At 44.4% G+C, this 13,844-nt stretch overlaps 1 protein-coding gene across 3 annotated transcripts in view; it reads left to right on the top strand.

Moving 5' to 3' along the window:
• The window catches only part of efcab11 (EF-hand calcium binding domain 11), a 43,638-nt gene extending 37,661 nt beyond the window's left edge, over positions 1-5,977 (top strand). For all 3 annotated transcript variants that reach the window (XM_064323090.1, XM_064323085.1, XM_064323077.1), the window contains one exon: positions 5,028-5,977. In XM_064323090.1, the coding sequence (XP_064179160.1) occupies positions 5,028-5,109 (82 nt within the window). In that variant the 3' untranslated portion in view covers positions 5,110-5,977. The remainder of the gene's footprint in view (positions 1-5,027) is intronic.
• The last annotated feature ends 7,867 nt before the right edge of the window (positions 5,978-13,844 follow it).

Genomic DNA, 13,844 nt, shown 5'->3' with positions numbered 1-13,844 from the left:
ACTCCTGTAATTCCTACTGTCTTCATTTTGATTATGAGTCTCTCATGTGGTACCTTATCAAATGCTTTTTGGAAATCTACATATATAATATCATAAGCCCTGCTACAATCAAAACACATGGTTGCTTCCTCAAAGAATCCCAAAAGGTTTGTCAGGCATGACCTTCCCTTACGAAAACCATGTTGGCTATCCCTTAGGATGTTGATACAGAATAAACAGAAGAAATGGCACAGATAAAAGTTTTTGGAGTGCTAAACTTCTTTAAGCGCAGTGTTATCATAATTTCTGCCAGTACTGTAGTTCCCCTTGCAGCCAATGAGGAAGCCTGGCATTTCCTCTCAGGATAGGTCTATCCGGTGCTTTGTGCTTAGTCAGTTCTGGAGCACGGTTGGAGCGCACTGCTTGACGTTGATGAAGTAGCACCTCGAGTCTTAGCTTGCTGCTCCTTGCGCTTTAGAAATAAGAGTGGCAAGGAGAATTTAGAAAAATTCATCTGAGCCTCTGGTGTGGGGATGATGATGTCGCCCCAGACTGCCCATGGGACAACCCCTCCCGACCTCTGTAGGGTGCACGACTGTGGACAACGGATGAGTCACGCTGACCGAACCTCCCGTGTTTCCCGTATCTATTTCTGCCGCATCTGTCCGGCGCTGCGTGACTGAACCGGGAATCACTTCTGTTGTCTTGTAATTACCCGCCGATGCCACAAATCCATGTGTGATTTATGTATTTATGCCTCTATTTGCACTGACTTCATTTTGCTCCTCTTGTTCTTTTGGGTGCGAAGAGACGCAAAACAAACAAACACGTTTGTGAGGGGAGAGGGGGACGGGGCTGGCTGATTCACTGCTGAGTTGATTAGCCGAGCTTTTTCACAGATACAGCTGCCACGCAGCACAGTAATGAGAACAACATCCTCCAGCCACGCGCCATTATTCTGATTACGACGGTATTCTAGCTATGACAATGCGGTAATTAGAAGATCCGCATGCCTCGATGAGCCTTCATCGCCGTTTAGCTTCCGAGAAATTCCTCATCCCTCACCGAAGGCTAATAAGCGCTCCACCGCGACCCGCACGGAGACGCCGCCCCCCCAGCCCCCCCCCGCGTTTCGGAAGGGGAGCCGTCGCCGCAAAGGCCAAACAAACGCTCCTCCGCTACGCAGCTGGCACTTTACGCCGCGGCGCGGGCTAGCCGCCGAGAGGCCGCGCGTCGAGCACGCCACCGAAGATTTATTGCGAAGGCGATGGCGGCTCTGCCGGGAGACATCCGTGCGCAGGTGAGCCGCGGCTGGGTCGGCCGCGGGGAGACGGCCGCGTTGGAAATTAAGAGCCTCTGTCGTGTAGCCATTAAAAAAGTTTGAGCCCTGCGTCAGGCCCAGCGCTCTGAGACGCCTCACCTGTCGGCAGGTGGGTCCCCGGGCTGTCGAAAGAGCGTGAGGAGCTTCACAAATGAGCCCCTCCCCTCCCCACCCCGACTCGGGGAGGAGTCTGCGCAGCCGGCGCACGCTGAGTCAATTTAGCCGTCTCGCTCCTTTCTCCCTCTCTCCTTCTTCTCCTCCTCCTCCTCCTTCTCCTGGCTCCCATATGGGAGCGAGCTGCCAGTCTGCAGGATGCCTAGTCTCAGAGTTAATATTGTATCAGTCAGTCAGAGACCGCGATATGGAAAGCAGTCAGCATTACCATTTAATTGGCCCGCCGTCACCGCGCTCTCCCGTTCACGTGCGCGATTATGTTCCCGCCAATCGCGTTTTCAGGAGCGAGTTGTTGATTATGTCCATATCATCGCCCGTGCCATTTTTTGAAGCGGCGGGGAGGCGTTTTCTGCTTCATTATTTGTTAATTGTCAGAAGCAGCATGGGCGTCGAGAATGGGAGCCGCTCTCTCTCTCTCTCTCTCCTCTCCTGCTATCTAATGTGACAGAGACAGAACCTCTCTCTCCCTCCCTGGGTAAAGACGTGCCAGAAAAGAAGATATAATAGATGCTCCGGTGAAGGCAGACGAGGAGGTCCATCCATAAGAGCTGGCAGCTGCACCGCAGAGAAATGGGGGGCAGTGGAGGGAGGCGACGGGGGGCGTCCCAGCGGCCCCCTTCCCCTTGCCTTGGGAGGCCCGCATTAGAATGTAATTAGATCCGCGGTGCACATTTATTTGAATGGGGAGCATCGGCACGGAACGCGGACGCGCGATTTTCCAGTTGCTGGATGCTTAATGTTGTTTTAATTCTCCTCCCTGTTGCTACCAAATTTCCCTCACATCTGCTGCGTTTGCAGTTGATCAGTCTGCGCGCCGCATAATAGAGAAATCACATCCAGGGAGAGAAACAAACAGGACCAAACAGCGGCCCATTCTGCTGCTTTCCTCGCTGCTCATTTGCCTTTTTATCTTTTACATTTTTTTTTTTTTTGTTGGTTTTTCTTTTTCTGAGAAATGATTTTCTTATCCCAGCACATTTTCTCCCTCTTTAGCTAACCAAATGCGGATAATAAATCCCCCGTGTGCAAATTGCTACCGAAGTGCTGCTCACCGGTGCTTAGAGATTTGCATGGTACAGTTCTGACTGTGGGAGTCCCTCGGCAGGGCGAGTCAGGGAGGGGAAAATAAGAAATTCCGGTTCAATCGAACGCCCGAGTCTGTCTCGTCTCCGCGTTGGAAACGGTGCTGAAGGAAGCCGGTCCGCTGCGCCGTCGTTTCTACCTCCCCTCCGCCGACTATTCAGTTTGCTCACGCACCATCTTTATCCGACTGCAGAGTCTGGAGTGACTCATCCTTCTGATGTGATCAAGTGTGTTGCGCGTGAAGAAATGGGAAGAAATGGGCGTTGTAGCTTCCTGGCGATTGTGCGTGGAGTTTGTGTGACAGACGGGATGCAGGACCTGCAGTTAGCAAGAGGAGCGAAGCGTTTGATAGGCTGATTGCGGGGCTGCAAAGGTCAAAGGTTGCGCAAAGTGGGTGGCCACAGCGACTTGTCCTACCAAAGTGCAAATCGGGTGAAGTAGCCTGTTTGAGGAGGCTGTTTAGACTGGATGGTCATACTTTCTCTCAGGCCGCATAACCAATAGTCCCTTAACATGTGTCGCTTGGCATCATCATCATGTCTGTCTGTTGAATTTCAGAATTTCATTCCCTTTCCAAAACTGGGTGCCTAACGGATGAAATAAATAAATACCATACACAGCTAAGAACTTATCGGCACTATGCTGTTTATGGTATCTTTCAAACATTAACTGTGGTTCAGCAGCCAACAAACTAAAAATTTTGCCCTCTATAATCCCTCACATTGCACCCTGCCCATCTGTGTGTGTGTGTGTGTTTGGTATGGCAGTAAATATATGGATTTGATGTGCACGTGGCTAGCAGGGATTAGAACCAGGCCCTGGGGTCCAGGGATTTCCTGATTTATTTCATTCTTGTTTTCTGGGAAAAATAAGTTCAGGAAACTGGGTAAGGATTTAAATGTTTATTTGCAGTGATAATGCACCATTTAATTTGTGCTGGCTTAAAGACCTCTGGATTCTGTGTTTCTGTGTAGCTCTCTCACAGTCTGTTCCATCAGAAAGCATTAGTACTTCTTACCGGTCCACGACATCTCAGGGGGAGTTCTGCTTTTAGAGCACTTAAAAGATACGGCATTGAAATTCTATATCGCCGCATTGTCTATCACTTTGCTGCTGAAGACGGAGTAAAAGATGTTGTTTGTTTCACATTGGTTAAATGCCGAACATGTTCTGCTTTTGAAAAAAAGCATTTTGCTTCTGAAGTAGAGAGTCAGCACAGGTACAGTATCTCATGGTTTCAAGACAGGGTAAGAGCACAAAAATGTAAATCAAAAAGTCAGACACTAAAGAAAATTTACATGTCTTGTGCTCCCTGTTCCTAAATATGTCAGCAAAAGAAAGCCTTACGGGGGCCAGCCAGCTACAGTGTGCAGCCAGTTGAGGGACGAAAACAATGTGTTGAGAAGCAACTTTTTCAGTGAGGGAGCAGCTTATTTGTAATCTGTTTTATAGCAGTCTAACGCTATGTCCCATATCGGCAGTTTTACAGTTTTGCTTTGTGGTAAGAATAGCAACATACATCAGGGAAAATGATAAAATGGCTAGGTAGCTAAACTGGGATACAGTGGTAGCTCAAGAGTGTTGGTTATTTTAGTAAGAACAAAACTGAAACGCTACATATGAATATAAACTATTCACTTTTTTTTTTTGCATTAATGCCAGCACTAGGGTATTTTAACTGCAAAACTATATAAAATAGTCAATAGTTATATGGCCAATGATTATACTGATGTTTGATGCTCAGTTCAATAAAAATTTTATGTTTAATGTAAATTACTCATCAGTTGCTAGTTTATGTTACATAAATGAAGTTTTGGGATCTGCTTGTCTGAATACAGCCCTGCAGATGCCAAGCTCATGGAGGAGGAGTCTCAATATGTGCTAATCTTTACATGGTGAACACACTGCTGACTAGTGCTGAGCACTAGTTGAAAAATCCAAAGCAAGGAATATTAGGCAGTATGTTTTAATCTGTTTTCACCTTATCTGTGTTTATCTTACTATACTGTAATTATGAAGTACATCCACATGTATTGTTATTTTTATTGTAATTAAGGGCTTGCAAATGTTATTTTTAGCAGATCAATGTCCATATTTTTCCTGGGCTTGCTAAAAGAGTACGGTTTCCTGGCAGTCTGGTTTCAGCATTTAATTCCGAGGAATGACAGGAAATGGAATAGGAAGGAATTAAAGGGCTTCCTTAACAAAGCCGGCTAGGCAGCGCTTAGCAGTGAGGGCAGATGACAGACATTCGAAGAATCGAAGTGAAGAACATTCCGGGCTGGTGCGGGTCCACAGCGTGGGCTAGCAAAACACCGCTCACCGTCCAAAAAAAGAGCTTAAAAATGGAAAGACGGCGCTGTTTACCTCAGCTGGAAAGGTGAGGGTTTTCTCTGAGGAGCCCGGCCCTGGGGAGCATGTTTAATTGCGTTCTTTTTTAAGGCTGGTAACTGTGTCATTTCCCCTGCAGGGAGGTGGACCGAGACTCGGACGGCCATGTCAGCTTCAAGGACTTTGAGCACGCCATCAGCTACGGGCGAGACAACCTCTAGCTGCTGAGTAATTGTAGGACTCGCCGAGAAAATGTTATTCATTTAAGGTCGGAAACTATGGTCATTATACAGCAGCGGGGGTGCCTAGTCCTGGGCCGGGGATGACTGCAGTGTCTGCATGTTACTGTCTCACCAAAGCACTTACATACCCAATTCAGCTAATTATCGTTTTCATTGAACCAATTTAAGTACTATTCCCAGCTCTCAGACAGTTAGTAATTTAGAGCAAGCGAGGAAAACCCGCTATAGAGCTCAGCAAGACCAGGATTGGCCAAAGCCATTTCGCTGCATAGGCAACAGTAACGGTGAAATTCAAAAGTCGTGGAATGTTTCTGCTTGTCGTAGTCTCGCTTTGTGTTCATGCGGGGAAGCCCAAAATATCACTATCGTGCAGTTGTTCGTCACGCTGTGTTGAAAAGGCTCATTTGACTTGGCTGAATGTACACACTCAGAAGACGCTACTCCCTCTTTATCCTTTTGATGTGCTCGGCCTTTTATGCTGCACTAGTCTGCCAGTGTGTACAGGATGCTTTTTTGTGCACGGTGTTTGTCACTTCCAAGCTATTAAACTGCATCTTTAGAGCTGTACGTCTTTTAGCCCCCTCACTAAGTACTCTTCCATCTGAGAAATGGGCGGGTTGCATTAAAATTGAATATTAACAGTCATAATAAGATTCTTTTTTGAATTCTGTTTTACACAAGCTTCTCCGCTGCTGTATATTAAAAAAAAAAACCCAAACGTATATTTCCAGGGGATTTCCAAGGTTCCTCTTGTTACGTATGATTATGGAATTGTAAATACTTGTTTGTGTGTTGAGAGATTTACTGTACTTCCGTCTGAATAAAGATGAATCTGTTTTTGTCATCAGGCTTGAGTCTTCATATTGAGTTGCATAGTGGAGCACACACATTCTCCCTACAAATCCATCAGAGCACTGAAAAGACAGCAAACAAGGAAATGGACTTGAAGGAAATAAACATTTAATCTACACACGAGCTCACTTTTTTTTAGAAATGGCTTCTCCACAAAGAAAAAAGGGATGAGCTATTTTAATCTTTACCTCTCTCTCTCTCTCTCTCTTTCTGAAACTAGATTAAGTGAATCTCAATTCAGCAGAAGACAGTGCACCCCTTGTGTAAGCCAGGCTGTTACGGAGAAAACATGGTGCCATTGTGCACTGCGTACTCCATTGCCTCTCCCTCATTTTTTACCTTCCAGTGGCTGAAGGACCGACCACAGCCGAACCCCCCCCCCCCCTTCTCTCCCAGCCGAGGGCCTGCGATGGCTCCTGAATAAGAGAACATGCCTTTCAGGTGTGCGGAAGGACCTCGTAAAAAAGGAGTGTGTGTTCTGGCCACGTGAGGCGTGTGTGTGTGTGTGTGCGCCGATTACGACAGGCGTGCGCTTTTTAATTGGGTCTCTTCCTGGCGGTGCCTTCGGGGACCGGGGGGAGGGGGGGAGCGGGGGGGATGAATCAGCAGCTGGCCCACTTTGCCAGGGACCCGATCTGTGTGCCGCGGCGACTCCTCTGCAAACCCGCGCCCGCGCGAGGGGGGAGACCGATTTTAGCGCGAGCGCATTCTTCACCCGTGCCCTTCCCCAGGAACCTAAATGGAGTCGTCTGTGTCACGGGAGGCCGCGCCGCGCTGCGCGCCGCGGAGCCGGCTGCTTCTGAATGGAAATGAGCCTGAAAGGGGAGGGGGGGGGAAGAATGCAGAGTGGATGAAATATCATTAATCAGGTTTGACAGATACAAATGAGGGACCTTGCTCTCTGCTCTACCTGCTTGCAGATACAAAGTGTCGCTACAGAGTCCTCTGTCTGGGAAAAAAAAACGGGCTGTATTCTTTATACCTAAGTAGCGCTCGAGAGCCACTGTTCTTGGACTTGTCCTAACCCTCAAAACATCGAAAGGCCGTGAAAGGTGTCCACAAAGTTTTGCACTTTTGGAAACGCATCTCTCCTTTTTTTTTTCAGCGTCTGACAGCAGACGGTCAACGATTTGAATCCAGCTCCTTGCGATATCCTTGAGAATGATCTTGGCTGAATTTCAGAACTGCATCTGAATGGGGGGTGGTTGGTGGGGGTAATGAGGTGTTTGACAGGGCTCCGCTCAAGGGGAGGGGCAAGAACATGATTGGATGAGAGGAGAGTCAAGAGTTCCACTCAGGCTCACAATCCATCTCACTGATGAGGTCACAGGTCCCGTGGAAACAATGAAGGAGAAACTGCACATTTTACCCCCCAGCACTAAGAAATCAGAGACACACCGATCAGCTGTGTGTGTGTGTGTGTGTGTGCGTCTGTGTGTGTGTGTGTGTGTGCATGTGTGTACCAAATATATCGAAAGATAGCCATTAGACTTTATTTTATTTATTTAATCTTAATATCATCAGGTCTGTTGACCAGCAGTGATGCTTTTAAAAATAAAAGCCAGGCCATTTTTTGTGGGCATTTCTATTACTGTATCAGTGGTATCAACTGCAGTTTCTGAAAATATTCCCCTGAACAAACCTTACTCAGAGTCCAGTAGTCACTGATAAATGTAAACTGTGAATGCAAGTTCTGAGGCAGTATGAGCATATTGATTTTCCAAAAGGGAGCCTATTAAACGTGATTTATGGATACTTTTCTCATTCTCTTACCCTTAAGCCCAGTTTAGCCACACAAGAGCCCTAACATAATGGAGGGGATGGCAGAGGAATTGTGTGTGATTTGTACAGACGTCTGCTGACTGAAAAAGCCAACTTGCAGCATTACAAAATGTGACTGTAACAGTTTGGCAATGTAAAGAAAATCACAAGGATTTATACTGTTAGTTTATAATCTTATTCAAACAGTTGTTATGCAAATGTATAGTGCAGTTCCAGACAGCAGTTTGCAGCTTTTTTCACTCAGATTTTGTTTTTGTTAATGTAGTAAACTTACAGTACATTTTCTCTCGGTAAACTGATGGCTCAGGTAATTGAGTGGGCATTCATTGTGATACAGTAGACTTCCCACTAGAACTAGAATGATTACCAATACTATGAAAAAATTTTCTCACTCTAAAAGAAAATAATGTAAATTCCAGACAAAATCTACCGAGCCAAAATATGGTCATAGGACTCGGAAAGCTTTTGTGAAATGTTTTTTTTTGAGACTTAGATTGGACAGTACATTTTCCACACGAGGGAACATTTGATAATTTTTGAACTATTGAAAATTAAATGATGAATGCCATTTAAAAAAGAATTCCACTTATGGATTTGTATGGACTTGAATACAGTATACAAAAGGACAGCCATTTTAAGTGAGGTACACCTGACAAAGAAGACTTGTCTCCTTCTTACTGTTCCAGTCACTATAGTTCAATACCAGTCTGTTAATGCTGGGTCAGTGTTGTGCTGTATTGCCCTATTTCCTTTGTCTGTGTTGTCTTTGTGATCTTTCAGCAGCTGAGGGCTCACTCAGTGAACACTAATTATGATCGCAAACAGACTATGACCTGTTGAAATCCATATAACAGGGAGTTTGGCTCAATTAGCCTTGGTAAATAGGGCCAGCAACTGTTGAAGAGGCCCTTATCAGCCTGATTATGTTTCTACAGCATTAAAAGGTGAGTTAACTCGGAGCCCGTGAACCAGTATGTACCTCCAGCATTTGCTTGATTGAGTCATGAGAAGACAAGAATGGGCCTTTGAAGATATGTTTTAATTAAATCCACTCTCAGGAGAACACAATGAGGCAGCAGAGCAATCCGTCCGATTATTTCAGGGGGGTCATCTGATACAATTATACTCATTTACTGATGATGCTATGTGCTATGGTTTAGATATATATATCTGCTCCCTTCCTAATTTCCTCTCTTGCCGCAGCTAAGGTCAGTGTTCATGATTTTTTAAAAAGCACCTGGATGATCCCCAAGCCTTATGGGACATTTTTCTATGGACAGATGAGTCAAAAAAGCAGATACAGCATTTCACAGTAAGATCATCAGACCAACAGTCAAGCATGATGGCGGTAGTGTGGTGGTGTGGGGATGCTTTCCTGCCTTGAGACCTGGATGACTTGCCACTATTGAAGGAATCTTCAATGCTGCTGTGTACCAAAAAATTCTTAAGGGGAATGATCGGTCATGCATGAGCTGAAACTGAAGCGTAATTGGGTAATGCAGCAAGACAGAAAAACAAGTGAATGGTTGAAAAGAAACAAAATTAAAGTTTTGGAGTGGTCTAGTTAAAGTCCTAACTTGAACCCAACAATGCTGTTGGTCCATGCTCCATGCTGTGGCAGGACTTGAAACGAGCAGTTCATGCTCAAAAACCTACCAGTTTGTCTGAATTAAAGCAGTTCTACAAAGAAGAGCTGGCTAAAATTCCTCCACAGTGATGTGAAAGATTGATATCAAATTATAGGAAGCATTGGGTCGCGCTTATTAGTTCTAGAGGTGGTGCAAGTTTAAGGGGGCAATTCACATACCTTTTCACATAGGTGATATGGTCTTTCTGCGAGGAGTTTGCATGCTCTCCCTGTGCCTGCATGGGTTTCCCTTCGGGCAGTCTGGTTTCCTCCCACAGCTCAAAGACATGCAGGTTAGGTTAATTGGAGAGTCTAAATTGCCCTAGGTATGAGTGCATGAGTTAAGGGGCAAATACTTTTTCATGGCACTGTATATATATATATATATATATATAGTATATACTGTATATACTGTATATCTATTATATATACACACTATATGACTGAAGTATTAGGACACCGTTTGATCTGGGGCTGTTTTCATGGTATTGGCTAGGCTCTTTAGTTCCAGTGAAGGCCAATCACAATGCTACATTACGTCATACAATCACATTCTAGACAATTCTGCGCTTCTCCTACAGTTTGAGGAAGGCCCTTGATGTTTCAGCATGACAATGTCCCGGAGTGGAAGAACTTTACCGGTCTGAGCCCTGACCTTAACGCCACCCTACACCTTTGGGATCAATGGAAAGCCAACTGCAAGCCGAGCCTAATTACCCAATCAGTGCCCAGCCTCACCAATGCTCTTGTGGCTGAATGGAAGCAAATCCCCTCAGCCATGTTCCAAAACCTAGTGGAAAGCATTCCCAGACGAGTGGAGGCTGTTACAGCATCATAGGGTGAACTAACTCCATATTAATGCCCATAATTTTAGATGAGATGTTGGATGTAAGGTCTCCACATACTTTTGGCCATGTAGTGTATATATATGATCCTTCGCTTCATTTTAGGAATCTATTGCCTCAGAACTATTACGCTCAGTATCATCATTCAAAACTCACTCAGCATTATTCAAAAATATTACACAAATTCATTTTCCTTGAAACTGGCAATGCCTCTATGCTAATCAGTTATATTTGACTTAGAGCACAAGAGCACCCAGGGGGGTGTGGGGAGTATATTAATATATGTCTTATTGACAAATCCTGGTAAACAAATTTTTTTTTTTTTAGTTTTTTCAGCTATTCCATTCTGACTACACACAGAAATACATTTGCAAATAGAGCCTGACAGCCTACCAAGACACTACCGTCCACTCATGCTAAATTTAATTTCGTTTTTGTCTCTGGGTCACGCTCAAGTCTATGTTTCTGTATCACATGATGATTACAGTGTCTATTTCTGAGAATGATTATAATTTAGGTAATTGTCACTCATAAATGTACCTGCTCCAGTGCTAAATATAAAGCCCTGCTTCTTTAGTGTTTCACAGAAATTACAGCAAATGATTTCATGTGTTTCCAAATGCGGAACCACCTGTTGGCATACAGTCAGAGCACCGTTTTGGACTTGGTTGTGATAAAAGAGTGGAACGCCTCCAAAAATAGACAAAGCCTTTGGACAGCCACCATTTACCATAATGATATGTAATGTGGCCAGCTCTAGACACTTAACCATGTTCTTAGGCCGGCACTACAGATCCCATACATTACTGCCAGTGCGGTTCCGTGCGGAACGTCATGCAGATGCCCCATCATGTGGACCCGCTCAGGCTGTGTGATGGTGGCCTCTTGCCCCTGACAGGGGGACACGTGGACTGCCGGAGAGGACGCGATGGCTCATACCCGAGCAACGGAGGAAGATGGAACTTACGCTTCCCCTGTACTGACAGTGACAAAGTGGCAGCTCGGAAGGAGGGGAAAATGGTGAATTACTGACATTTGAGTGTCTTTTGGGGAAGAAGGTAGCATTCTAAGGCTCTCCTGCCGCAGAGCCGGAAAGACCTAAGTATGAGCACACTGGTTGAGGAGACAGGATTCAATTTCCTATAGCAGCCACCAACAGGGCATTTTTTTGTCTCATATTGGTGTCTTGTGACCACAAAGACTGATGACAGGATGGATCATTCCGCTAAATTTAATATGGACTGCTATGAACCATTAGAGGGAGCCATGTACACTATAGGGAGGCTGAGTGTGAAATGACTGGCGACAAGTAAATCATCAATGTCAGTTATCTGCTGGACAGCAGTGTAAGTCTATAGAAGTGCGCACAGGAACATGCACCCCAGCAATGCATTGATCCCGTAAGTCTGATTCAGCACTGTTAACCAGCATGCCTCGGTGACGCTGCTATACCTGATGAAGCTTAACCTAACCTTGCTGAGCACAGCTGTTTTACATGAATCAGGGGAAGCATTGATTTCACTAATACAGCTGCAGATCTTAGCAGCCAAACACAAAACACTCTTCTGCTGGCCCCCAGACTGTGTGGAGCCAGGTATAACCAGCAATCAAATGAACTGCCTGACATTGCTGACCGATAATTTAACTTCTTGTCAAACAGTCCAACAGGCAATTTCTTGAGGGGCGATGATTACTCCAGACAGTTCAAATATTGGCACCTGGATGTAATAATAATCACAGTGTTTTCCACCCGGGTTAAACATATCTGCAGTTTTCACATGCAGCGGTATGTGGGAGAGGGCACTGCAAAGTAAACAGTGTGATTGAAGAGAGAGGGGAAAGAAAAAGTGGTACATAAAACCGATCAATAAGGAGAGATCAATGCTTTCGTGAGGGCTCAAGCAGACCCCAGGGAGAGGCCTGGCTGCACAGAGCATGTAAGGTGGAGCATTATGTCTGTAATCCTTCCTCTCCTCAGAAAGGGCTCCAGTTGGATCCCTCTGTCACACTGGCCATGCTTTTGGGCCCACTTTAAAAGGAGCTGGTGCAGCAGCCATACTGCGGACACGAACAAAACAGAAACTCGCGAGACCTGGAAAGCAGCTGTCGTGTAAAATTCTTGGCTGAACTGGTGGTGAATGAAAATGTTCAGTGATTATACCAACACACAAATCATAATGGGTGTGACGAATAAAGCATGCACATTGTAAATACAGGTTGCTGCTGGAGAATGAAAACAGGCCATGTTTTATTTATTTGAAATCTTTTTTAGGATGCAGAAGGTCAAGGCTGATTACTTAAAATGATGAACATAACTGGCCGGCCAAAGTCGCATGCTGTTGCACTGAATGTAGAATTTTAATAATATTAAAAATAGGGCAGATTAGAGGTTACAAGACGTTCAATTGTGCCTGAGTAAATATTGAAAATATCCAGGATCCCAGCCAACCGCAGGAAACCAGACAACCAATAATTAAATAAATAAATGAAAATAAAATAAAAATGAGTAAATAAAGTATACAAACAACAACCGCAACAGAAAAACCTTACATATCTGAGCCTTCGTCTTCCAGTCTCCACGGGCACTGTTGGAAAATACAGTGTAGCTATGCTGCTCAGCTGCAGTTCCTTCATTAAGCTTGTTTCGTTCCTTTGTGTTTTGTTGCATTCTTGAAACGACACCTACAGACTAGTACGTATATATGTATATTTGAGGATTTGTGAGGACAGTATGCCTATAAAGTGTTGTTTTCTTACAGTACAAACAACATTCTTTGTGCTCCGTTTGTTTTGGTTGTGTCTTTTAAAGACAGGGAGGGAGGGAACTCGAGTTTGGTTGCTATAGAGACAGATTCACTAGTGGCGATGAACCATTTTTTATACCCCAAATCTCAGTGGTCCTCGGCTCCCTGTAACTTTTCTGAAAATTTCTGTCTAATTATATCACACGAGTTTGGTCGGCTGCACGATATGGAGTTAAACAATGTGAGTTGTTGAAGTTTACAGTTTAATTTAGTCTAAACCTATTCATTCATTGGACTTATTTTAAAGACTAATACAGGACTCAAAACAAATATACCCAGCTACTTTAGCCTAATTTAACGTTGGTAATAAAATAATAAATGAAAAATAAATAAATAAATAAAACGTGCAATTACGCTGGCATTGGCATATGCAAGGAAAGCCAACCGCAGTAGCCTAATCATCATATCAAATTAAATTAGGCCTGCTACAGATTAAAACTCGATCGTGACACCCGGTATTTAGATTTTTCGTTTTAACATTTTTAATGATTAAACGTATGAAATCATTCAGCACGAGAACGAAAAATATGAACAGCTGTTTTATGTAGCCTATGGTTACCCTTCCTGGCTCACTTCGGTTAACCACAGGCGCGCAGGACTGCACAGTTTAATCCAATGACCGGGGGTAGAATCCGAGTTTGTATGCATGAGTTGTCGAATTAGTATAACGATGATGTGTATTTCTTAAATTATATGCTTCTGTTTAACTTTGAATGCAAATGAAGTTGGTCGGGATACATTCGTTTCATATATGTGAGCAACCAAAATGTAATCTTTATTAATGTGAATGGCACAAACAGGTAT

The sequence above is a fragment of the Anguilla rostrata genome, chromosome 1 (assembly GCF_018555375.3).
Source record: "Anguilla rostrata isolate EN2019 chromosome 1, ASM1855537v3, whole genome shotgun sequence".
NCBI lineage: Eukaryota > Metazoa > Chordata > Actinopteri > Anguilliformes > Anguillidae > Anguilla > Anguilla rostrata.
The sequence above is the reverse complement of the archived record's forward strand: the minus strand, read 5'-3'. Positions and strand labels throughout refer to the sequence as shown.